Source organism: Chiloscyllium punctatum, chromosome 5 (genome assembly GCF_047496795.1).
Source record: "Chiloscyllium punctatum isolate Juve2018m chromosome 5, sChiPun1.3, whole genome shotgun sequence".
Lineage (NCBI taxonomy): Eukaryota > Metazoa > Chordata > Chondrichthyes > Orectolobiformes > Hemiscylliidae > Chiloscyllium > Chiloscyllium punctatum.
Genome location: NC_092743.1, coordinates 101,197,009 through 101,224,815, shown reverse-complemented (window position 1 = coordinate 101,224,815; position 27,807 = coordinate 101,197,009). Strand labels below are relative to the sequence as shown.

The following is a 27,807-nucleotide window of genomic DNA, read 5'->3' as shown; positions in this document are numbered from 1 at the left end:
ACGCTTGCTGGAAGACAGTATAGTAAAGCTGACAACAAGCACAAAGGAATAAAAAGGTACACTGCAAAGAACTTTCTAGTCAATTTACATCACTTACTTTGCACAAATGTCCCGTCATCCTTAAACACCCATTATTTTGAAGAACTAGCTGGATTTGTACAATAATTGCCCATTAAGCGCACTACAGAAAGGTTACTTCATAACATGGCAGTAATACTTTAACAATGTGATTGGTGCTAATGCAATACCAAGCAATCTTTCTGGGCTAGAATGAGCACAAATCAAACCATTCAAATAGATTTGTTGTATTTTGATCATGTTGGTTAGTGATTTTGAAATTTCACCTTACCTTCTTCACCCTTTCCTCTCTCTTTCCTATGAGATCTCTTTATGTCTACCTTTTGTATCTGAATTGCATTTACTTCATGCCATTTCCTTCTCATTTATTCCTGCTTTCTTTATCAATTGTTAACACCTCCTTGAGTGCAGGCCACAAGTTGTGGTTCACATAGGCGCCAACGACATACGTAGGAAGAGAGATGGGGGTTTAAGGCAGAAATTCAGGGAACTAGGGTGGAAGCTTAGAGCGAGAACAGACAGAGTTGTTATCTCTGGCTGGTTGCCAATGTCACATGCTAGCAAGGTGAACAATAGGGAGAGAGAGGAGTTGAACATGTGGCTACAGGAGGTAGGGTTTTGGATTTCTGGATAATTGAGGCTCTTTCTGGGGTAGGTGGGACCTCTACAAGCAGGATGGTCTTCACCTGAACCAGAGGGGTACCAATATCCTTGGGGGGGGGGGGAGTTTGCTAATGCTCTTCAGGTGGGTTTAAACTAATTCAGCTGAGGGATGGGATCTGAAATTGTAGTTTGAGTATACAGGAGGTTGAGAGTAGTGAGGTCAGAACTAAGGTTTCAAGGTTGCAAGAAGGTACCGGCAAGCAAGAAGTTGGTTTGAAGTGTGTCTACTTCAACACCAGAAGCATCCAGAATAAGGTGGGTGAACTTGCAGTATGGGTTGGTACCTGGGGCTAGGATCTCTCCACCCTGGAGGCTTCTTGCCTCTATTCCTGATGAAGGGCTTTTGCCCGAAATGTTGATTTTCCTGCTCCTCGAATGCTGCCTGATTTGCAGTGCTTTTCCAGCACCACTCTGATCTAAACACCTGGTACAATAATGTTGCAGCTATTTCAGAGACATGGGTAAAGCAGGGACAGGAATGGTTGTTGCAGGTTCCAGGATTTAGATGTTTCAGTAAGAACAGGGAAGATGGTAAAAGAGGGGGTGGTGTGGCATTGTTAGTCAAGGCTAGTATTATGGTTGCAGAAAGGTCGTTTAAGGACTCATCTACTGAGGCAGTATGGGCTGAGGTTAGAAACAGCAAAGAGGTTACCCTGTTGGGAGTTTTCTATTGGCTGCCAAACAGTTCCAGAGATGTAGAGGACAGGATAGCAAAGATGATCCTCGACAGGAGGAGTTACAGGTCAGTTGTTATAGGGGATTTGAACTTTCCAAATATTAACTGGAAATACTACAGTTCAAGTATTTTAGATGGGTCAGTTTTTGTCCAATGTGTACAGGAGGGTTTCCTGACACTATGTAGACAGGCCAACAAAGGGTGAGGCCACAAGGTTTGGTACTGGGTAATGAACCCAGCCAGGTGTTAGATTTGGAGGTAGATGAGCACTTTGATGATAGTAACCACAATTCAGTTATGTTTACTTTAGCAATGGAAAGGGATAGGTATATACCATACGACAAGATTTATAGCTGGGGGCAAGGCAATTATGATGCGGCACGGCAAGATTTAGGATGCATAGGACGGGGAAGGAAACTGCAGGGGATGGGTACAATTGAAATGTGGAGCTTATTCAAGGACCAACTAATGCGGGTCCTTGATAAGTATGGACCGGTCAGGCAGGGAGGAAGTTGTCGAGCGCAGGAGCCGTGGTTTACTAAGTGAGTCAAATTTCTTGTCAAAAGGAAGATGAAAGTTTATGTTAGGATGAGATGTGATGGCTCAGTTAGGGCATTTGAGAGTTATAAGTTTGCCAGGAAAGAGCTAAGAAGAGCCAGGACGGGACAGGAGAAGTCATTGGCAGATAGAATCAAGAAAAACTTTAAGGCTTTCTATAGGTATATCAGGAGTAAAAGAATGACTAGAGTAAGATTCAAGGATAGTAGTGGGAAGTTGTGCGTGGAGTCAGAGGAGATAGGGGAAGCGGTCAATGAAACCTTTTTGGTCAGTATTCACATTTGAAAAAGACAATGTGGTTGAAGAGAATGCAGTGATACTGGTTACGAGATTGGATGGGATTGAGGTTCACAAGGAGGAGATGTTAACAATTCTGGAAACCGTAAAATAGATAAGTCCCCAGGGCCAGATGGGATTTATCCTACAATTCTCTGGGTAGAGAGGGAGGAGACTGTCAAGCCTTTGGCTTTGATCTTTATGTCTCCATCGTCTACAGAAATAGTGCCAAAATACTGGAGGATAGCAAATGTTGTTCCCTTGTTCAAGAGGAGGAGTAGAGATTATAGACCTGTGAGCCTTCCTTCAGTTGTGGGTAAAGTGTTAGAAAAGGTTGCAATAGATAGGATTTATAATTATCTAGAATGAAATAAGTTGATTAGGGATAGTCAATACTGTTTTGTGAAGGGTGGGTTATGCCTCACAAACATTATTGAGTTCTTTGAGAAGGTGACCAAACAGGTGGATGAAGGTAAAGTGGTTGATGTGGTGTATATGGATTTCAGTAAGGCATTTGATAAGGTTCCCCATGGTAGGCTATTGCATACAATGTGGAGGCATGGGATTGAGGGTGATTTCGCAGTTTGGATCAGAAATTGGCTAGCTGAAAGAAGACAGAGGGTGGTGGGTGGTGGTTGATGGGAAATATTCATTCTGGAGTTAAAGTACTAGTGGTGTATCACAAGGATCTGTTTTGGGTCCACTGTTTGTCATTTTTACAAATGACCTGGATGAGGGTCTAGAAGGATGGGTTAGTACATTTGGAGGTGACACGAAGGGGAGTGTAGTTGTAGAAAGTGCAGGAGGATGTTGCAAGTTACAGAGAGACATAGTTAAGCTGCAGAGCTGGGCTGAGAGGTGATAAATGGAGTTTAATGCGGGAAAGTGTGAGGTGATTCACTTTGGAAGGAGCAACAGGAATGCAGAGTACTGGGCTATTGATACTGGGCTAGTGTAGATGAGCAGAGGGATCTCTTTGTCCAGGTTGATAGGGTTGTTAAGAAGGTGTTAGCTTTTTTTTTTTTAAGTGGAGGGATTGAGTTTTGGAACCATGAGGTCATGCCGCAGCTGTACAAAACTCTGGTGAGACCTCACTTGGAGTATTGCATACAGTTCTGGTCACCGTGGAAGCTTTGGAAAGGGTTCAGAGGAGATTGCCTGGCAAGAAGGGAAGGTCTTACAAGGGATTTGAGGGTGTTTTCATTGGCGAAAAAAAGAGGTTGAGAGGTGACTTAATTGAGACTTAGAAGATAATCAGAGGGTTAGATAGGGTGGACAGTGTGAGCTTTTTTCCTTGGATGGTGATGGCTAGTTCAAGGGGACACAGCTTTAAATTGAGGGTGATAGATATACGACAGATGTCAGAGGTAGTTTCTTTATTCAGTAATAGGGGATGGAACGTACTGTCTGCAACAATAGTCGACTCGCCAACTTTCAGGGCTTTTAAATGATCGTAACATAGACATATGGATGAGAATGGAATAGTATAGGTTAGATGGGCTTCAGATTGGTTTCACAGGTCTTCGCAACAGAGGGCCGAAGGGTCTGTACTGTGCTGTAATGTTCTACGATCTGTAATATATTCTGGTGATGTGGAAGTCACCTTAAAGCAATGGCGATTGTAATGGCAGAGCAAAGCTACTTTTTTGAACTTCTGTCATCCATATGGTAGCTAGACATTTGCCCTAATGAAGAAGACACAGCAATATACATTCAAGTCAGGATGGTGTGTGACTTTGAAGGAAACCTTGAAAGTATGTCTTTCCCTTTGGGTAATGGACACTGCAGGTTTGTGGGGCATCTGAAGAAACATCTCTTGACATCAGATGTCCTGTTTTAGGCTACATAAAAGTTGTCCACTCATGAAATCGATACTCCAGTTTCTGTGACTCAGTTGGAGGCGATCTCAATAAAGGTTGTGGGCTCAAGTCCTATTCCTGGGCTTTAGTACAAAACTAAAGCCCACTGACAATTAGAGCTGCCCTATTCAAGGTTCTAGATTTCAAGCTGCACATTAAATGGATGTTCTATCTGGTATTCCATAGGTGGTTGGAAAATATGGCATGGCACTTTATTGAAGAGGAGCAAGAGAGACATCTCCTGGTGTTGTGGCCACAATTTATCAACTAAAACAGATCTTATAATTAAAGCATGCTTGTTTGTGGGAACTTGTTGCACATTGGTGAAAGTGAGTACTGCAAATGCTGGAGATTAGAGTCGGGAGTGTGGTACTGGAAAAGCACATCAGGTCAGGCAACATCCGAAGAGCAGGAAAATCGACGTTTCGGGCAAAAGCCCTTCATCAGGAATGAGTCTCTCATTACTTATGTCACAACAGTGTGTGCACCTCAGACTACTTCATTGCTTCCAACGTGCTTACAGTCAGAGTTATATGGCAAGAAAACAGACTCTTTGGTCCAATCAGTCCGTGCTGACAATAATCCCAAGCTGAACTAGTCCTTCTTGCTGTGCTTGGCGCATATCCCTCCAAACCTTGCCTATTCATGTAATTATCTTTTAAATGCCTTTTAAACGTTGTAACTGTACCCACATCCTCCATTTCCTCTGGAAGTTCTTTCCACACATGAACCACTCTCTGTAAAGCAAAATTGCTCTCATGTCTTTTTTTTTAAATCTTTCTCTTATCACTTTAAAAATATGCGTAGTCTTGAAATCCTCCAACCTAGAGAAAAAGCATTTGCCATTCACCTTATCTATACCCCTCATGACTTTATAAGCCTCTATAAAGTCACCTCCTTTATCACCTACACTCCAGGGAAAGAATTCCCAGCCTTTCTTTAGAACTCAAACCTTCCATTCCTGGCAAAATCCTGGTAAATCTCTGCCAAACCCTCTCCAGCTTTAATAATATCCTTCCTACAATAGGCGACCAGAACTGGATACAGTACTTGTGGTTGTGAAGGGTGTGATAATTATGGTAATTATTATTGTAATATTTGCAGGTTTGACTTTCCTGGTCTAAAAATATTCAGAACTACGTTTGAAATTTTGCAAATGCCGTTGACCAGTTGCCCTCTTCAAATATTTTCTGTTAATCTCTCAGATTTTCCTCTGCCCACAGTTTTTAAATCTTTTGTTGTGGAAGGAAGCCAGCAGGATGTGCAAACTGAAACAGCTACTGGATGTTCAGCCGATCAAGTCAACAAAAGCGTTATGAAGGCTCATCAGAATTTCACCCAGGAGGTAATTTTTAACAAAAAAACATCTTTCACAATTAAAACAAACTTGGCATTAATAGACTCTATAAATGGAAACCACACAAGTCTAATAATATCAAAGGGTCAGTTGGGAATATTCTTTTTTGTTTTGGGTGGCATGTTGGGTGGGGAGGAAAGGCAGGGAGCCCCAATAAAGGATGGACCCCCATTGCCCATGGCACAAATCTGCCAGGCTGGAAGCTTGGCATAGGACCCTCTCACAGGTGGTTAACACCCAGCTGTGGGGAGATGATGTCATTGTGTGGGGCAATAATTAAAATAGGCTATACCTAACTACAGGCAGACCTGGGTAAGTCAGCTTTAGGCAAACCACCCTTTGGATCTAACGTGCCTTATCCCCTTCAAATCCACCAGCAGGTGAGCCTTTAATTCAATCCAGTGACTGATTATCTGCAAAACCAAGAATTCCTAAGAGAACATACACACATGAGAACAAGGGTATCTTTGATGGGCCATCATCTTTGCCTATCCTTCAGTGTTTTCAAAATCCTGGGAAAAAACAGATTGTAAAATGATAGACTTAGGAAGATGATTTTAAAGTTTGATTTCTAAACAGGAAAGATGTCTCCCATGAGTCAAGGATAGGCACTTCCACTACATTGTCTCCACTGGCTTGAAAACCTCAATTGTCTGTAAGTGGATTAGTTCTCCAAATTATTTAAACACTCTTCTCGATCCCTCACCAAGGAATGTCATGGTATTGTTCATAGCGAGCATTATCTCACCAGAAATGATTCTTTCAAAAATATGGAGGATGTGGGAGAGAGAGAGAGAGAGAGGGAGAGAGAGAGAGAGGGAGGAATCTCAACAAATAAATTTGAAAATAGATTGACCTCAATGTTTTTGCAGAAATTATTTTTCAAAATAAACGATGGGAAATCAACAACGGCAGTTAAAAAGAGTGTTGCAAACTATTACTTCAGAGTTTATTAGATCGAAAACAATAGAGATAAAGTAACAATGTTGGCTGTGAACTACACTTACTATCTTGTGATAAGCTGCTACGATTTAATATTAAATTAAAACAAAAATGCACTTCAGTATGAGGATTGGCAACTTAAATTGAAGGCAATCCAGATTTCATGAACAGCACCTCCCCCCTCACTCCAGTTGCTCACAACATGCCGAAACTCTGGACTTGTCACTTTTGCACATCATAAAGTCATAGAGACACGCAGCACAGCAACAGACCCTTCGGTCCAACCCATCCATGCCACCAGTGATCCCAAATTAATCCAGTCCCATTTGCCAACATTTGGCCCATATCTCTCCAAACCTGTCGCAATCATATACCCATTCAGATGCCCCTTATTTGTTTAATTGTACCAGCCTCCACCATTTTCTCTGGCAACTCATTCCATACAAGCACCACCCTCTGTGTGAAAAAGTTACCTCTTGATCCTTTTTAAATTTGGCCCTCTCACCCTAAACCTACCCCAAGAAAAAAAAAGGCCTTGGCTGTTTATCCTATCTATGCCCCTCACTATTTTATAAACCTCTGTAAAGGTCACTCCTGAGCCTCAAACACTCCAGGAAAAATAGCCCCAGCCTATTCAACCTCTCCTTATAGCTCAAATCCTCCAATCTCAGCAACATCCCTGTAAATGTTTTCTGAACGCTTTCATGTTTCACAACATCCTTCCGATAGGAGGGAAGCCAGAATTGAACGAAGTATTCCAAAAGTGGCCTAACCAATGTCCTGTACAGCTACAACATGACATCCTATCTCCTATACTCAATGCACTGACCAATAAGGGCAAGTATACCAAATGATTTATACACTATCCTGTCTACTTGAGACTCTTATCTTCAAGGAACTATGAACCTGCACTTCAAGGTCTTTTCCAAATGGAAGCAAACAAATGCTCCACTGTCTTACCCCCAATCTCACTTAGCTCTCTCAAACAAAGTGATTTTAACAAAAGTTAACTTTTGTCCCATGGTTTGCTTACAGTTGTATCCTGGGAGGGAAAGCATCCCATTCTACACAGTGGTGAAGGCCATCAGGAGTACTTGGAGGCCTGATTGCAGGAGACAGAGTAGGGGCCTCCAGTCAGGCCACACTTCAAGCAGCACACAGGAAGCCTTGCAATTTTGGAGAAGACAAAAAGGAGGCTGGTGCAATAGCTTCCTGTTTATCTCGTAAGTCAGCCAACACTATACCACAGCATTGTTTTATGAATCAGACAGGCAGCTGCAATTAAGGAGGTTTTGGAAATCCTGTGGTAACCAAAGAGTTGCAGTTTCAGCAAACTGACCAGGAGACTATAAGGCTCCTGAGAATTAAAGTATGAAGTGGAGACATTAAAATAGAAGCCCCATCTAGGCTCCCAAGTAGAATTACCTCAGCACCTACTTTGAAGCATAGCAAGGGGGCTTTCAGTACATTAGCCAATATTTAACCCTTAACTACCAATAAACTAAATCATACAACCATTATCTTATGGTTGCCTCTGGGGTTTACAGTGCACAGATGTTTACTACATTACAACAGTGAGTACATGTTGAAAGTACTTTATGAGCTTCGCTCTGGGATCTCCTTACTTCATATAAAGTGTTATCTAAAGGCAAAACTAATTGGATTTAAAAAAAAACAATCAATATCCTATCCAAAAGTAAATGACTTTGCAAAATGTTTAAATCAATAACTGGAGATTCTCTGTGCACCCACTTGGAAAGTGAAGTTAATTCGTTAAGCAAATGTCCTTACCTTGGAAGACTGGTCTGTAGGACTATGATGACTGTCATGTTTACCAGTTAGGTTGCCCATTCTGACTCTGTGGAGCTGTGAAAGAAAACATAAACACAAATTATTTGACACAGAAAACATTAAGCTTGACGATTTGCAAATGTTACTTATATTTGCTGGATTAGAAATAGCAGCAACCGAACAGAAAGAAAAAACATACAAACTGCCTTGTAAATCATTTTAAATGAGATGCAATTGGAGGATCACTCAATCATGGTTTCAATTATGAAGTGCACAACTGATGTACTGAAACATTGGGGTGGAGGACTGAAATGCAAGCAAAGGCAAATTGGGCAGCCTCCAGTCGGTCAATAATTGACTGCTAATGAAAGTTAGGAGATAGCGAGGACTGCAGATGCTGGAGAAGTCAGAGTCAATAAAGTGTGGCGCTGGGAAAAAAAAACCATAGTAGGTCAGGCAGCAACTGAGGAGTAAGAGAGTTGAAGTTTCAGGCTTAACCCTTCACCAGTCCTGATGAAGGGCCAAGGCTGCATTGAGCAGCAGTGTTGAGAGTCCTTGGGAGGGGGCCTGGACAAGTTTGACAGGATTGGGGGTGGGCAATGGCTGGGGTGGGGTGTGGGGGAAATAGATGTAAAGAGGTGCAGCTGAATTTGTTTTATTGGGGGGGGGGGGGGGGGGGGGGGGGGGGAGGGGGAGGGGAGGGGGAGTTGGGCAGACATGTCTAAAGGCCAGGATGCAAGCAGTGTAGAACCTTGACAGAGAACAGTGGGTCATTGTTTAGAGTGTGATTTCTATGTGGCAGGAGTCACAGGTTTGGAAGGTGATGTCAAAAGGAGCCTTGGTGAGTTAGCAGATGCACCTTGTCGTTGGTATACACTGGTATCACTCTGCAGCCCCCTGCGGATGGGCTAAATGTTGAAGATAGTGGACGAAGTACCAATCAAGTGGGTAACTGGATGGTGTTGAACTTCACCCACTTAGGCAAATGGACAATATTCCATGAAATTCCTGACTTGTGCCTTATAGATGATAGATGTTAGATGGACCTGGGGGGGCAGGGGTTTGAAGGAGTGGTTACTCATGTGAATTCCCAGCTTCTGACCTGTGTATGTAACCACAGTATTTGTAAGGCCTTTCCATTTGTCTTACAGTTTGAACACCTCTCATATCTCCCCTGAACCTCACTACTTTGAGGAGCTTAATCGCAAGTTCTCCACTCTCCTCACACAATAGAAGTCCCTCACCCTTGTATCATCTTTATTATCATGGCACCCATCCTGGAGAGGATGGTATCCAGCATTAAGCACAGCACTCTCAACATGTCTGGAATTAATGTGCTTCCTGCTTCTCGTTTTCAGCCCATACAGTTGGCCAGTAGCAGTGCAACAAGGGAGTCAAATGTACAAGTCTCTTCCAGAGTACACTGCCTCCCCAAAATTCACCAAGTGCTCAGCAGCGTCGCCTCCTGAGGGCACGTGGAAACAAGGCCCATTGTAGGCCCAGGCAAAAATATCAGATAATCTCTGACTCAACCACTAAGTGGACATACCCTGACACTTGCGAATAAAACTCCCAAATAACTTGACTACCTGCGGCTACCTCACAGCTTGGAGGCCCAGAGAAAACATTCCAGTGTCACTGCAGATCATTCACATAATCCAGAAGACAGCAGTTAAGAGTGAACATGAATTGATCACCATGACATAAACCATTACCTTACAAGTCAGAAAGCTGTAGCTGAGGTCAAGCAGTGTTTGATAGCGGTTTAGTGTAACTCCCTTGTTTTTGTACTCCTATGGCGCTATTAAGGCTAGGATTTCATGTGATTTTAACAGCTGTATGAATTTGTTATGAAGATTTGTAAAAACACACTCTCAAGTCCCTCAAACGTGATGTGATTTTGATATATCATTACCATTATGTGTAACAGCAAACTGCATTTACATGGTGCCTTTAATGTAGTAAAACGCTGTTCACAGATCTATCAAACAAAAATTGACATCAAACCATAATATGTTGCATTAAGACAGGATTAAAAGCTTGGTTAAAGTGCTTTATTTTATACAGAGCAGACAGAGAGCGAGAGCGAGAAGAGAGCGAGAAAAGAGATGAAGCACAGCAACCAAATATTCAAGTGCCAAAAAGGATAAGAATTTTAAAAATAAAAATCATACTTGATTGGATTGGGAGCCAATCTAGGTCAGCAACAGAGGCAACATACATTACCAGCTTAATTGAAACGAATGGTATAAAGTTATCACATGAATTACATTTGCAGTATACCAGTACCTGCATTCTTCTCTCTGTGCAAACCTATTATTTCTCGTTAGACACAATAAAATAAATGCCCAGTAAGAGTAATACACAAAACATGGCTTGGCTCCCATTAGAGACATCTGCATGTGTGGGATATTCAGAAGCAATGTACTACTTGTTCTTTGATGGGAACTAGGCTTGTTTTTCCAGATGGCTTGGCTAGATGGTTCTGGAAGTAACCAAAAATACAAGAATTCTTTTTGCATATGTTGGTGAGGTTTTTATTTCACATTATTTAATGACATCTAGTTCTATGAATGTGGGTAGGAAAATCAGAAGCAATTTCTTCAGATACCTTCTAATGTTAAGCTGGATCACAATTTGAAAGTACACTTTCAAGCTACTTAAATTAAATGCGCTTTTAAAGTGTTTTTCAATCATGCTGACTTGGCAAGACCACCTTTTTAATCCCAAGTAAGGAGTTGTGACATTTTCAGTAGAGTTCTGTCTTTTGAAACTGGATATATTTGAGAAACAATGTCAGTAGACTTTTGGACAGAGGAATCGAAGGACATAGGGACCATGCAACCAGGTATAACTGAAGATTAGTGATGTGCAGGGAGCGCTCTTAAAGGAGCCCAATGGTCAACAGCTGCTTCTAGGAAAGGGAGGTAATCATTGAGAAGTTCTATGAACAGTAACAACCTTAAAATGATGGAGTGTGCAATAAATGACTGCGTGGCACAAACTATCTGCTTACACATTTTAGACCAAGAATATAATGCAGATAGAGATGCTGAGAGAAAAATCTTTTCACAGTGAAATTACAGAGGTGGCCTCAGTGTCAAGGAAGTAACTACTAATGCACAACAGGTCAGGGAGTCTGTGAGAGCTGACCATAGAATCACAAAGTCATAGAGATGTGCAGCACGGAAATAGATCCTTCGGTCCAACCCGTCCATGCCGATCAGGTATCCTAACCCAATCTAGTACCACCTGACAGCACCCAGCCAATATCACTACAAACTCTTCCTATTCATATATCCATCTAGATGCCTTTTAAATGCTGCATTTGTACTAGCCTCCACCACACACGCACCATCCTTTGTGTGAAAAGATTGCCCCTTAGGTCCCTTTTATATCTTTCCCCTCTTACCCTAAACCTATGCCCTCTAGTTCTGGACTCCCCATCACTCCAGGGAAAAGACATTGTCTATTTATCCTATCCATGCCCCCTCATGATTTTATAAAGCTCAATAAGGTCACCCCTCAGCCTCCAACACTTCAGGGTAAAACACCCCAGCCTATTCAACCTCTCCCTATAGCTCAAATCTTCCAAACCTGGCAATATCCTTGTAAATCTTTTCTGAACCCTTTCATGTTTCACAACATCTTTCTGATACGAAGGAGACCAGAATTGCAAGCAATATTCGAAAAGTGGCCTAACCAACTTCCTGTATGCCACAACATGGCGTCACAACTCCTTTACTCAATACTCTGACCAATGAAGGAAAGCATACCAAACGCTTTCTTCACTGTCCTATCTACCTGCAACTCTACTTACAAGGAGCTATGTATAAATGTATAAGTCCTGCTGGGATTTGCTTTCCCAAAATGCAGCACTTCACATTTATTAAGATTAAACTCCATCTGCCACTCCTCAGCCCATTGGCCCATCTGATCAAGATACCATTGCAATCTGAGGTAACCTTCTTCTTCGCTGTCCACTACATCTCCAATTTTGGTGTCATCTGCAAACTTATTAACTGTACCTCTTACGCTCACATCCAAATCATTTATAAAATTGACAAAAAGCAGTGGACCCCGCACCAATCCTTGTGGCACTCCACTGGCCACAGGCCTCCAGTCTGAAAAACAAACATCCACCACTACCCTCTGTCTTCTACCTTTGAGCCAGTTCTGTATCCAAATGGCTAGTTCTCCATGTATTCAGTGAGATCTAACCTTGTTAGCCAGTCTCCCATGGGAAACGTTGTTGAACACCTTACTGAAGTCCATGTAGATCACATCTACCGCTCTGCCCTCAATCCTCTTTGTTGCTTATTCAAAAAAACTCAATCAAGTTTGTGAAACACTATTTTCACATGCATAAAGCCATGTTGACTATCCCTAATCAGTCCTTGTCTTTCCAAATATATGTACATCCTGTCCCTCAGGACTCCTTCCAACAACTTGCCCACCACCAACATCAGGCTCACCAGTCTAAAGTTCCCTATCTTGTCCTTACTACCTTTCTTAAACAGTGGCACCACGTTAGCCAACCTCCAGTCTTCCGACACCTCACCTGTGACTATCGATGATACAAATATTGCAGCATGAGGCCCAGCAATCACTTCCCTAGCTTCCCACAGAGTTCTAGGGTACACCTGATGAGGTCCTGAGGATTTATCCACTTTTATGCATTTCATGACATCCAGTACTTCCTCCTCTGTAATATGGACTTTTTCAAGATGTCACCATCTAGTTCCCTACATTCTATCTTCCAAGTCATTTGCCACAGGAAATACTCATTTAGTTTCTCCCCCATCTCCCGTGGCTCAACACAAAGGTTGCCTTGCTGGTCTTTGAGGGGCCTATTCTCTCCCTAGTTACCCTTTTGTCCTTTATATATTTGTAAAAACCCTTTACATTCTCCTTAACCATATTTGCCAAAGCTATCTCATGTCCCCTTTTGCCCTCCCGATTTCCCTCTTAAGTATATTCCTACTGCCTTTATACTTGTTAAGGATTCACTCGATCTATTCTATCTATACCTGACATATGCTTCCTTTTTTTGAAACCAAACCCTCAATTTATTTAGTCATCCCTACACCTACCAACCTTTCCTTTCACCCTAACAGGAAACTACTGTCTGTGGACTCTTGTTATCTCATTTCTGAAAGTTTCCTATTTTCCAGCCATCCCTTTACCTGCAAACATCTGCCCCAATCAGCTTTTGAAAGTTCTTGCTTAATACCATCAAAATTACCCAAACTCCAATTTAGACCAGTTTACTCATAACATATTACGTGAGGAATGGGACACCCTATGAATTTGAGGCAAGACACAACTTACAGAATACTGGATTAGTGGTGCTGGAAGAGCACAGCAGTTCAGGCAGTATCCAACGAGCAGCGAAATAGACGTTTCGGGCAAAAGCCCTTCATCAGGAATAGAGGCAGTGAGCCTGAAGCGTGGAGAGATAAACTAGAGGAGGGTGGGGTGGGGAGAGAGAGTAGCATAGAGTAAAATGACCTGGGAGTTGTAGTGGGAGAGGGACTCCCTGAGATTCTTGTAGAGAGAGGAGGAAAATTTCTTCAAGGCAGGCATCCTTGCAAGAGGATTCGCAGTCGGGTTAAAATCAACAAGGTAAAAACAATGATTGCAGATGCTGAAAACCAAATACTGGATTAATGGTGCTGGAAGAGCACAGTAGTTCAGGCAGCATCCAACGAGCAGCGTGTCTGCATCTGTTTGTCCCTGACAGACACAGACAGACAGACTATTCCAGATTTCTTGTAGCTACCAGTGTGGTTGGATAGTCGGGCATCTGCTCACACCCATATGGCCACCTTGCAGCTTGTAGCACACCCTTTGGAAAGGAGTAACCCAGCAATAAAACTGTCTTTGGAACACAGCAGAATGCTTTCACAGAGGTAAAGCTTTTGTTTATGGAGTTACTACTGGTCCGCCTATTAAAATCAACAGCACATAAAGAGGTTTTCCAGCCCCACTGGTATACAGTGGTGTTAATGCCCAAGAAGCCGACTCCACCTCTTTTTGTTCTAGAAATCTTTAGACTTCCCATAGTCTAACAGAAATCAGATACAAGTTCATAGCAAGAAAAATGAATGGCTAGAGCTCTCCTGAAAACTGGAACCAAATTTAATTTTTTCATGTTTAAGATTTGAATACAGTTTAAACATGCTACACTTCCAGCCCAATCCCAATGCTGCAGCCATAACATCAATCCTAATGCCTCAAAAATGGTCAGGTTGTTCTTTTCCATTCGACACCCTCAATGCAAAAAAAAAATCACCATTGTGAACATGTTGATGCCATAACTGAACAACATTTGAACATGAACAATGCATTTTCAAGAGATACTTAGTAGAATTAATAAATGTATCTAAAAGAACATAATTTTTTTTGTATCCCTGCGGAGGACCCAACCAGTGAAGCATTAAAGATTCCTAACTATTATTCTCAATTGCTATCATAAAAAAAACTATACAGTCCTTCAGATTTAAACAAAAAGTGAGAAATGACTGGAATTCATGACAGACGACATTGCGCATTTCCATAATCTGAGAATTATTATTCCTTTCAGCTGCTCGGAAGGACATTAGTTCTATTTAATTTACAATCTACTGGCAATTAGCAATGAACAATGCAACTCAAGGAGAGCAACTGTATTCAATTAAAACATGAATTGTTATGTAGACAAAAGCTTTCAGCTGCCAAGTCCCAACTTCCCTCACTAAGACTGGCCAACACTTGTTCCTTTAAAATGCTCCTTAAAACCCACCCTGATGACCAAGCCTTTGGTAACTGGTCCCAACATCTCCTGACATAACTCATTTTTGAAATTCGATAGCCACTCATGCAAACAGCCTTCAGATATTTCACTATTTCTGAAGGCACAATATGAATGCAAGTTTGCGTGTACAAAGGCAGAAACTATTTAAGGCAGGCCAATGAAGCGCAAGACTGGGCAAAGTTCAATCAGTGATTAAGCCCAACTTCTGAAATGGGAAGACAATTAATAATTCAAAAAAAGCAGGGAGTGGTGAGGGATGAGTGATCAACACAAGCAAAAAGGAGGGGAAATAAAATGATGCACAGTACCCAGCTCAGCAGAGAACACCCCAGAACTAAAGTCACTGATCAAAACTCCATGTCGAGTCACGGTGAAACTCAAATTACAAGGGTCTGCAGGCAAACCACCTCCATAACCAGCAGGAGGTTTCAAGTAGTAAGAAAGCCTTTCCTCTGGGCCCCACCAGGACCTGTCTTGTCCACACAAGCTCCCTCATGCATAGGAGTGGCAAGGCTCTTTCTTCCTTGGATTCTCGCAGCTGTTGATGCTGTTTTTAAACAGGATGGTGTGGGGATGTGGTACGTAAAGTTAAACACTAATCTAGTGTATAGACAATATCCCCCCACCTCATTGTGGTGTACACTGGCAGTCAGCAGGAACCTTGCTTGGTCTAGTTTGAGAAGGATAGGCCACTTCCTTGTCCGATTGAAAGAACTACTGCAGTTTACTGCAAGTTATGTTGCTAGTCTCTGTAACAGCGTCCAACCTATGGGGAGACCCTGGATGTTAGGTCCCCCTCAGAGTTTCAATGTTTCCATGTGACATTACAGTAGTAGGGTGCTGATACCACTTCTCAGTATTGACCCTTCCAGACCCGTTTACAACAGAAGGCCAACGAGAATCTTGCGCAGAAAAGGTCCCAGGAGAGAAAAATTGAGACACCTTATACTTGTATTGGACATCATCCATCCCATCACAAGGCCTTTCAATCCCTCAAATCTTTTCCAGTACAGGGTCTTTGTCAGAGTAGAGAAGGAATTTGAAGGAGACAGATTTGCAGCTGCTATGGTCCTAACAATCTCTAAGTAATACAAATCATTTTCATGCAACCTGTGAATAATGCAGCTAAGTAATAAACCTCATTGTTCACTCAATGTGACTCTACTCAGAGCTGAAGAGGTAGAGGCCCTCAATCTGGACTAGATACTTTCTGGTTTGAAGGAACCCACAACACAACATAGTCCCAATGATGGCTGTTGCCATAACAGAAATAATACTGGTCAGAACGGCTTATTAACTGGTGCTAAATAAGAGATATTAAAACTCAGGGCTTCAACAAAAAGACAAACACATTAGCAACTCGGAAGACTTCCAGGGAAACAGATTGCTGGCTGCTGATGGAGAGTGGATCCCACAAGAATCTTGGCAACAGCAAAAAAGACTAATACTCTAGAGAATGGGCACAGAAAGCATTTCAAATCTGACTGAAGATATAAGAGATCAGAAGGAGTCTCCAAGGCAGAGATACAAGTTACAATGCAAGGCGGTGATCTGTGGAGATAGTTGAGCCTGAATGGAGCTGGTCAGATGTCAAGGACTGCATAAACCAAAGTCAAAAATCTCTTTGTACAATTAAAGGAAGATCTTTATTGATGCAGTCAGTCATTCCAGCTTTAGGTTAAAAAGGACAATACTTCTAAAAGTAAGTTGCAGCTTTGATCGGGCAGAGCACTTGGTTACCATAAAAGGTAGTGCTAGAAAAGTGAAACTAAGAGGGCCACAGGGGAGAAAAAATCTTATATAGCCTAGAGTAGTGAGCTGAGAAAGCTGCCAAATAAACCACTTAAAGCAGAGACAAAAGAAGGGCAATTGATTTCATTTGGGAAAGAAAGAGAATGTAGCAGCAGTCAGAGTGGCTTGAAGCATGAAAAACCCTCCTAGCAATCACAAAACATGGGAAAATTTCTGTCACTACAGTAGGAAAGTCTCTAAAAATATAAAGACAACTAAACACATCAGAAAGCTGTGGCATCAGAGAAAGAGTATTGCCGCGGAAATTTCATTTCAGGGATGGTCCAAACAGAACACAAAGTTGGACATCCTAGGCAAGACCATTTCTGAGGTACAGAATGGATTCTACACTGGATACAAAGACATAATCTCAAGAAGTGAATACACTTCTGTGTGCAGTTGAGAGGATAGAAGATGTCACTGCTTGTCAAAGAATAAGTGAAGGGGATAAAATGTTTACCAATCATATCAACCACTAATTCTTGAAAGGGAAAGACTTAACAAAAGAACACTTGCAGGTAAATCCATTTATGATTTCATTAATGTTATGTACAGGCTATTTGAGAAATGTAAATACAGAAACAAAGTCAGAACTGATAGCAGACTGGATTGTGGTCAGCAGTACTGACAGGTCTGTCAGATCTGTCAGATATAGTTGTAATTCAAAATGTGTTCCAACTCTACAGGAAGCCTTCAGATGGTGAGTGAAGCAAAATTCTAGAAGCAAAATCAGATCCATCTGAACAGAACTTGGCACAGGAGATCTAGCTAATGATTCTTTTCATGAAATCCACAAAACTCACATTAGATTGGTCAATGCAGGTCAGAAGAATGAGATACAAATTGCCAATACAGTACACAAGAGAAACCAGACAGATGCAGGCAGTGTTCAGCTTTTAAAACAGAATATATTTATTTAGAGCACGGTGGTCACAGTCGGAAAACATACTGAAGCCAGACACAGAAAAAAAAAATTGGAAAAACTATATGCATAAAGACACATAAGTCGATCAGTCTCCAGGAGAAGATAAACCGAAAGTTTTTCCTCAAGGAAATCAATGGCCCAAACAAACATTTTGACATATGCTTCCAGCACTGGGCATCTCAGAAATTTCAATTATATAGAACAGCATCTGTCACTATATTGTGTGTGGTGTGTGTGGTGTGAGAGAGAGAGAGGGAGAGAGAGAGAGAGAGAGAGAGAGAGAGATGGTGGGGGGGGGGGGGGTGGAAAAGAGTGAGGGGGGAGAAGAGAGTGGGGGGGAGAAAGAGAGTGGGGGGGGAAGAAAGTGAGTGAGGGGGGGGGAAGAGAGTGAAGGGGGCGAAGAGAGAGTGAGAGTGGGAGAGAGAGAGATAGACAGAGACTCTGGATTGACAAAACATGATCTACAGCTGTCAGAAATTAAGCTACATGGTTTGGGAGCACCACACTTAACATTAAATGCATGCATTCCAAACTACAGTACACCAAATACTAGAAAACATTGTTAGTTCTAGTTAAAACCCTGAAGTACTTCATAGCAAAAGAATTCTGTCCCCTGAATACAGATTCTTAACCTGATTCAAAAGACAGAGGTTAAACAGCAAAAAGCTCAAGGAGAAACCAGTAGAAAAAAAAAGTTTACTGGGTTCTGCATGCTCACGGTGAAATCTGAACTAAAAGCAGCATCTCCTATGGTTAGGTATGGTACAAGAAAACATTTCATTTCATACTCTACATGAGAGAGGAAGCACAAACTGCAAAGATTTGGCTGAAATATTGCATCTGAAAGGACCAGATGCCAAGTTGAAAAGTTCAAGTTGAAGTGCATGAAGAAAGAGGTAGTAACTGAGCCATCTGCAGTGAAGAGGATGTATAGTGAAAGACAAACAAACAGTGGCAGCATCTGCAACAGAGTTGAGACAAATTGCCACACAGTACTGTAAATAATTTACTCTACATTCACATTTGCTATAAGAGTTTGAGGTAATTTGGAAGGGACAAGGTCAGTCTGACCACACTACCTTCTGAAGAACTCCTCCAACAATAACAGGCAATACTTAAATCACAAAATATTCAATTGGAAGTAATAACTCCACCTACTTCAAATGTACTTTTACAGATGGAATGAGAACCAAATTCCACTGATGCAAGTTTAAGATGAGATATATCCAACTCCAAGGAAGATACCAATAAGAGGAAGGCCATATGCATATGCAAAGATCAAAAAATACTGCAAAGAAAAGTCACCAGTTATAGGAGAGAGGCACAAGCGTAACTATAAAGAACAGGCACGCATCGCCAAAATCCTGCGCAGGAGAAACACATGAGATTAAAGACCATAAGACATAGGAGTGGAAGTAAGGCCATTCAGCCCATCGAGTCTACTCTGCCATTTAATCATGGCTGATGAGCAATTCACCTCCACTTACTCGCGCTCTCCCGTAGCCCTTAATTTCTTGCGAGATTAAGAAATTATCAATCTCTGCCTTGAAGACATTTAACATCCTGGTCTCCACTGTGCTCTGTGGCAATGAATTCCACGGGGTCCATCTTTCTCTGGCTGAAGAAATGTCTCCTCATTTCTGTTCTAAATTGACCCCCTCTAATTCTAAGGCTGTGCCCACGGGTCCTAGTCTCTCCACCTAACAGAAACGACTTCCCAGCGTCCACCCCTTCCAAGCCATACATTATCTTGTAGGTTTCTCCCCCAACCTTCTAAACTCTAATGAATACAATCCCAGGATCCTCAGCTGTTCATCATATGTTAGGCCTACCGTTCCAGGGATCATCCGTGTGAATCTCTGCTGGACATGCTCCAATGCCACTATGTCCTTCCTGAGGTGTGGGACCCAAAATTGGACACAGTATTCTAAATGGGGCCTAACTAGTGCTTTATAAAGTCTCAGAAGCACATCGCTGCTTTTACATTCCAACCCTCTTGAGATAAATGACAACATTACATTTGCTTTCTTAATCACTGACTCAACCTGCAAGTTAACCTTTAGAGAATCCTGGACTCCCAGATCCTTTTGTACTTCAGCTTTATGAATTTTCTCACCATTTAGAAAATAGTCCATGCCTGTATTCATTTTTTTCCAAAGTGCAAGACCTCGCATTTGCTCATGTTGAATTTCAGCAGCCATTTCCTGGACCACTCTCCAAAATCTTTCTACCTGCCTGTCCACCTAACTTTGTATCATTGGCAAACTTCACCAGAATGCCCCCAGTCCCTTGATCCAGATCAGTAATCTATAAAGTGAACATCTGCGGCCCCAACACTGAACCCTGCAGGACACCACTTTTCACCAGCTACCATTCCGAAAAAGACCCTTTTATCCCAACTCTCTGCCTTCTGTCAGACAGCCAATCCTCAATCCATGCCAGTAGCTCACCTCGAACACTATGGGCCTTTACTTTACTCAGCAGCCTCCCGTGAGGCACCTTATCAGGAATTTCTGGTGAACGGCTTTTGCCCAAAATGTTGATTCCCCTGCTCCTCAGATGCTGCTGGACCTGCTGTGCTTTTCCAGCACCACACTTTCGACTCTAATCTCCAGCATCTGCAGTCCTCACTTTCTCCTATGTGATTAAAGACCCTCCACTTCAAGAGATAACAGACCTCAGACCATCCAAATCAACTTCCCCAAACCAGAAAATCTACCATTGTTTCAAACCTAAACAGCCCATGTAGAGAACAGTAAAGCCTCCAGTTTCTTCTTTGGGAGGGGAGGGGAAGGAAAGAGAGATGGAGTATTAGTAAGTGTAAATATTTGAATTAATAATAATTCCATAATTATGAGGGGAAAAAGGGGAAAGCGGACGAGGAGGGAGAGTAGTGCACGCGCAGGTGTTCGAGGAGCCTGAGTTAGTACTTGATGGAATGCAGTGAGCAACACTCACTGCGAATGTTGTTGTCATTGGTGGCAATGTTAGAAACACAACTCCTGTTTAAAAAAAAATTGAAAGAGCAGGAGAGCTTCAGGAGTTAATTGAGATAAGATGATCATCATTGGAGGGTGCACTCTGAATTTGTAGGGAGTATATTGGTGGCAAGTGTTCCCTACTTTCCGGTATCAAAGTTCTGGGTTTAAGTCCTAATGTCATGGGTATGAGCAGTTTGATTAAAGGTGCTCACAATTAGGTCAATTCGGGCTGTTGCCTATACCAGACTGAAATATAGTCTGAACCAGAAGGGGAGGGCTATTGTAGCACAATAATAGCATCATGGTCCTTGGAGCCAGAAGATCCAGGTTCAAATCCCATCTGCTTTAGAGTCATGTGATAGCATCTCTGATCAGGTTGATTAGAAAATCTCCAAACCAAAATGGGCCTCACCTCTTATCCAGAAGATTTGGGTTCAAGTCCCATTTGCTCGAGAAATGTATAATAATGATGTTGAACAGTGTGAATTAGAAAAACCTCTTCTGAAGGGCACTTGTGGTGCAGTGGTAGTATCCCTGCCTCTGAGCAAGGGAAGTCTGGATTCATCTCCAAAAATGTGTACTAACACCTGAACAGGATGATTAGCAAATGTCTAAAATATTCTGACAATATATGACAGTTCTATTAGCAACTTCAGGGATCTTGTGGTGCAGTGGTAGCAATTCTGCAGATTTTGCTTTAATAGTAAACTTCTGTTTTATGAAACAAATAAAATGAAAATAAATCAAAATTGTAATATTAATTCAAAGAATTTTAAACACACAATATAAGTATAGTCCCAAAACACTACTTTATAAACATAGTAATGAAACAAAACAGCTTTTACATAATACCCAAAAACCAGCACTTGTACTGAACTCACACTAGAGTCCATCCTGTCTTTACCAACTCAATAATTATCACTTACAACTTGCTTATAGACAAACTGCAGATGAGCTTCTTCCTGAAGCTGTTACACGCCTGTTACACTCATCTTTAAGTAACCTCTTCAGAGTTTTATTCCAACACTTGTGCTCTGCGACTCACTAATTCCTTACTCAAAGATAATATAGTTTCATTCTTTCCTTCTCTTCTCTGGAACCTTGTTGGATACAAGCTCCTTCATCAGGTTATTTGTTCAAAACGCAAAATAAAAAACTACATTTTAAAAAATGCTCACTCTCTCCAAGCCAAAGATGTTGCCCTTAAGCTGAGAAAGCCACATTCCAGAAATCTTTAACAAACCAGGAGACCCCATTATTTGCATTGCTGGCTTGCTAAACAATCGAAGATAAATAAAAATCCATTAGTGGTTGACAAAACGAAGTACTAAAGCTAGGCCTCTAAAACTGTTTGGAAATAAGTCACATGGCTATAAAATTACTTGCCAGTTAAATTAACTTCAGGCACAGAAATCCTATTGAGTTACTAACCAAAGATCAAAACACACCTAACTTACAACAAAAGATATTAAAATATATCTAAATCACAAAGTCTACATCACAACTGAACAGCAAAACAAAATCTGCTTAGGAGGTATGGCAGTTCCAAAAGTGGCCAATATGAGAAATGAATATAAACATTTTACAATTGCTAGATGTGAAACACTTTGGGAAATTTTCTGACGAAGTGTATTTGATGTTTGCTCATGTTGTTCCCAGGAAATGATGAGAATCAGAATTTCTTTTAGTTGCATCTTTTGAGACATAAACATCAGCCAGGACATGACATCAGGGAGAACTCTGTCCAACTTTTACAAGAGGATCAAGCAATGTAGTTTTGTTGACCTGAGACACTAAAATAAGGACTTCTTTTAAGTCTGTTCTGAAAAATGGCTTCTCTGACAGTGCAGCACACCCTCAGTAGTGTACCGGAGGTTCAGTTGGATTTATGCTCAAGTCTCTGTTTGGCACTCAAATCAATGATCTTCTGACTCCGAGATTAGCATGCCAACTACAGAGCAAATGCTAGCACTTCAGTGAGTCATGCACATTGCTGCAAATTACATTGTGTAACGCAATGGTGTAGTCCTATCAATGTTATATCAATGTCTTTACACATTGGAGAGAAAAAAACATTACTGGGATCTAGTCACCATCTAAGTTCCTGCTGCATTTCCTAAATTACACCAGTCGCTACACTTCAAAAATTCTTCACTGGCTATAAAATTTTTAAAAATACTTTCGGTCATACAGAGGCCATGGAAGTACTACAGGCACAACTTCCTTTTTTCTTTGACTGCACTCGTATTTCACAGCCAAAGCACTTCTTTTTTTGTTTGGCAGAAATAATACAAAATGACATATTTGAGTCAGACAATATTGACATGCCAACCCCATCGAACAAAGAAATTACTGAGAAAAACAAATGCACCAGTCACTTACTCACTGACAGCACTCAGACAGGTTCCAAATTCATATTGATTTGTCACCCCATGTAATAATTTTATTATTAGGTTTAAACATGGGCCAATGTCACTTTATCAAATTCTCAGAATACTGGTTATTTTCAAATGGAACATTGAATTGTTGACAAGGGCAAGTGAATCTTCACATTACTAGCCATATATAAAGGAAGCATACACCGGCACCACTCCCCACCTCTTCCTCCGCTACATTGATGACTGCATTGGCACCACCTCGTGCTCCCGCGAGGAGGTTGAGCAATTCATCAACTTCACCAACACATTCCACCCTGACCTTAAATTTACCTGGACTATCAATGGGCGGCACGGTGGCACAGTGGTTAGCACTGCTGCCTCACAGCGTCGGAGACCCGGGTTCAATTCCCGCCTCAGGCGACTGACTGTGTGGAGTTTGCACGTTCTCCCCGTGTCTGCGTGGGTTTCCTCCGGGTGCTCCGGTTTCCTCCCACAGTCATAAAGATGTGCAGGTCAGGTGAATTGGCCATGCTAAATTGCCCGTAGTGTTAGGTAAGGGGTATCTGTAGATGTACATGTACATGTAGGGGTATGGGTGGGTTACGCTTCGGCGGGGCGGTGTGGACTTGTTGGGCCGAAGGGCCTGTTTCCACACTGTAAGTAATCTAATCTAATCTATCTCTGACACCTCGCTCCCCTTCCTGGACCTCTCCATCTCCATTAGTGACGACCGACTAGACGACCGACTTGACACTGCATTTTTTACAAACCCACTGACTCCCATAGCTACCTGGATTACACCTCTTCCCACCCTATCTCTTGCAAAAATGCCATCCTGTATTCCCAATTTCTCCGCCTCCGCCATATCTGCTCCCAGGAGGACCAGTTCCACCATAGGACACACCAGATGGCCTCCTTCTTTAGAGACCACAATTTCCCTTCCCACATGGTTAAAGATGCCCTCCAACGCATCTCGTCCACATCCCGCACCTCCGCCCTCAGACCCCACCCCTCCAACCGTAACAAGGACAGAACGCCCCTGGTGCTCACCTTCCACCCTACAAACCTTTGCATCAACCAAATCATCCACCGACATTTCCGCCACCTCCAAAAAGACCCCACCACCAGGGATATATTTCCCTCCCCACCCCTTTCCGCCTTCCGCAAAGACCGTTCCCTCCGTGACTACCTGGTCAGGTCCACACCCCCCTACGACCCACCCTCCCATTCTGGCACTTTCCCCTGCCACCACAGGAACTGTAAAACCTGTGCCCACACCTCCTCCCTCACCTCTATCCAAGGCCCTAAAGGAGCCTTCCACATCCAAAGTTTCACCTGCACATCCACCAATATCATTTATTGTATCCGTTGCTCCCGATGTGGTCTCCTCTACATTGGGGAGACTGGGCGCCTCCTAGCAGAGCGCTTTAGGGAACATCTCCGAGACACCTGCACCAATCAACCAAACCGCCCCGTGGCCCAACTTTTCAACTCCCCCTCCCACTCTGCCGAGGACATGGAGGTCCTGGGCCTCCTTCACCGCCGCTCCCTCACCACCAGACGCCTGGAGGAAGAACACCTCATCTTCCGCCTCGGAACACTTCAACCCCAGGACATCAATGTGGACTTCAACAGCTTCCTCATTTCCCCTTCCCCCACCTCATCCTAGTTTCAAACTTCCAGCTCAGTTACTGTCTCCTTGACTTGTCCGACCTGCCTATCTTCTTTTCCACCTATCCACTCCACCCTCTCCTCCTTGACCTATCACCTTCATCTCCTCCCCCACTCACCCATTGTACTCTATGCTACTCTCTCACCACCCCCACCCTCCTCTAGCTTATCTCTCCATGCTTCAGGCTCACTGCCTTTATTCCTGATGAAGGGCTTTTGCCCGAAACGTCGATTTCGCTGCTTGTTGGATGCTGCCTGAACTGTTGTGCTCTTCCAGCACCACTAATCCAGTATTTGGTTTTCAGCATCTGCAGTCATTGTTTTTACCATATATAAAGGAAGGATGAGAAAGTCAGGACTGCAGATGCTAGAGATCAGAGCTGAAAATGTGTTGCTGGAAAAGCACAGGTCAGGCAGCATCCAAGGAACAGGAGAATCAACGTTTCGGGCATGAGCCTTTCTTCAGGAATGAGGAAAGTGTCTCCAGTAGGCTAAGATAAAAGGTAGGGAGGAGGGACTTGGGGGAGGGGCGTTGGAAATGCGATAGGTGGAAGGAGGTCAAGGTGAGGGTGTTAGGCCAGAGTGGGGGTGGGGGTGGAGAGGTCAGGAAGATGATTGCAGGTTAGGAAGGCGGTGCTGAGTTCGAGGGATTTGACTGAGACAAGGTGGGGGGAGGGGAAATGAGGAAACTGGAGAAATCTGAGTTCATCCCTTGTGGTTGGAGGGTTCCTAGGCGGAAGATGAGGCGCTCTTCCTCCAGCCGTCGTGTTGCTATGGTCTGGCGATGGAGGAGCTGCCTGACCTGCTGTACTTTTCCAGCAACACATTTTCAGCATATATAAAGAAAGAACAATTCATAAAAATCGACAGTACAATTCAAATATCCAATGAGAACATCTCTAATGAGGAAGTAACCCTTTGTTTTTCCATAATTTGAAGTATTAGTTAATTTGTCCAAATTATGGTTTTTGATTAAAGTTTGACTTCAGCAAGGAATTTGACCTGGCAAATCAATGTTTCTGTTTTCTCCCATTAGGCAAGAACCTGGGTTGGTGATGTTCATTAAGGAAGGAACTTTGGCTTGGACTCTGAAAATCTCTGTAGGTTTTCCAATTATCCAGGACAGCCTACTGGTCTGGACAAGATTCCTCATGGGATAAATCTACTGAAAAGAAAATCACTGAGCATGAAGAACAATCCAGTTTTTTTTCCCAGAAAAGAGGAAGTGGCTTTGTACTTTGACAGGTTACATACGTATTAAAGCTGGTCAAAAGCATTTTATTGGGATAAATTTGGGATGTCATGTGTTGGAACCTCTTGTCACACATCAAGAATTGTTGACCCCAACTGCCCACTCTAACAAGGCAGCTGATCTTTAAAATCAAAAGACTTGTATATGTTTAATGCTTTAACATCAAACTCTCCCAAGGAGGGTTTAAACTGGAAACCTAAACAAAATTGGACACATAAGGACATATTAGGTGACAAGTGAGATAGAAAGGCAATGAAAAGGGAATTCCAAAGCCAATGGCCTGAGCAACTGAAGACATGGTCTGTAATAATGGAGCAATTAATATTGGGCTTGCTGCACAGTTTGCACTGGAAAAGAACAGGTGTCTTTGAGGATTGGAACAAAGACCAGAATTTTAAAACTGAATGTTTTTTGAATTGGAATCAATTTCGGTTCCAGAATACATTAGGGGTGAAGAGTCTGAACATGCCTAGTTCATCAAAGGCATAGGCAGAGTTTTGGAGAAGCCCAACTTTATAGATGATAGAACATGGGAGACCAGGCAATGAGGACTGAAGTCTAACAAACACACATAGCCTGGTCTTAAAATCTTCAACAAAAAGACAGAACCTCTGATTATGCTTACTTCCTTTTGCATTACACTGAAGTTACTCCTGAAAAGTCTCAAAATGTTGACTGTTTCTCTCCTCACAGATGCTGCCAGACCTGCTTAGCTCCTCTAGCATTTCTATTTGTATTGCAGATTCCCAGCATACACAGTATCTCACTTTTAATCAAAAGTCCAATTCAATTGTGACTGTCTTAAAATGTTGTCGACGCCTCGTAGGTCAGTGCTGGTTGCAGGATTCGTAAATCAGAAAATGATTAACAGTAATTCAAGGACTGGTTTTTTGTAAAAATCCAACTGGTTCACAAATGTCTTATGGGAAAGAAATCTACTGTCCTTATCCATTTGAAGGTATGCATGTGACCCAAGCCCCACACCAACTTGGCTAACTCAGACCCTCTACAAAGGAGGCATAGCAAACTCCTCCATGGCATCAAAACTTGGACATGAAGCTATCTGTACATGCCTGTATTACCTGCAATGTCTACATCTAGAGAAAAGAGTTATTTAATAAATTACTCTGTGCATGTTGGTGTTAAAAAGTTTGCAGTCATCTCTGACATGAAGCACTTTTACGTAAAATAGCAGAGAAATCTTTACTTTTCTCACTTTTGAAAAAACTGTTGTGACAACATACTTTCCTTTAGTTTAGCAATAACAATACTGGAGACCGTGTTGAAGGGCATGCATCAATTATGGGTGAAAGGGCAAAATCGAGACAAGAAAACACTGGGAGCTTTTTCTACTTCAATTGTACGCTTGAATTGGAAATGACAAACTTTCTTCCCATCATTGTTATGAAAATTTGCTTTTTTTTTAAACTGCACGAAGACGACTTTGGATGATCCATTTACTCTGAATGTATAACACAATATGCCACAACTTATGGTCAATAAACTAGCGAGCATCTGGTGTCTGCAGATGTACAGTTAAATTCAGAAATCGCTGTCTTCAACTTATTCACGGGATTTAGGCACTGGCTGGCATATCATTTATTGCTCATCCTGACTGGTTTTGGAGAAGGATGGTAGTAGTAAGCTGCTTTCTTGCTGTCCTTGGCATGTGGACACAGGTCAGGGTGGTGAGAGATTTGGTATGAAATTTGCAAATAGTGTTCCCAGATCCTCCTATGTAGTATCAGAAGTTGCGAGTTTGGAAAGTGCTGTCAAAGGACCTTTAGTAAGTTATCACAGTGCATCTTGGAGA

General features: G+C 42.2%; 1 protein-coding gene and 1 long non-coding RNA gene across 5 annotated transcripts in view; one reads left to right on the top strand and one right to left on the bottom strand.

The window, feature by feature from the left end:
- LOC140477269 (myelin basic protein-like) overlaps window positions 1-27,807 on the bottom strand; it is a 184,119-nt gene that overhangs the window by 131,758 nt on the left and 24,554 nt on the right. For all 4 annotated transcript variants that reach the window (XM_072570866.1, XM_072570863.1, XM_072570864.1 and 1 more), the window contains exon 2: window positions 8,201-8,275. In XM_072570866.1, the coding sequence (XP_072426967.1) occupies window positions 8,201-8,260 (60 nt within the window). In that variant the 5' untranslated portion in view covers window positions 8,261-8,275. The remainder of the gene's footprint in view (window positions 1-8,200; window positions 8,276-27,807) is intronic.
- LOC140477270 (uncharacterized) lies at window positions 33-25,954 on the top strand. The gene is made up of 4 exons (XR_011960692.1): window positions 33-996; window positions 5,334-5,455; window positions 7,445-7,632; window positions 25,779-25,954. It is a non-coding gene; the product is annotated as an uncharacterized lncRNA (long non-coding RNA).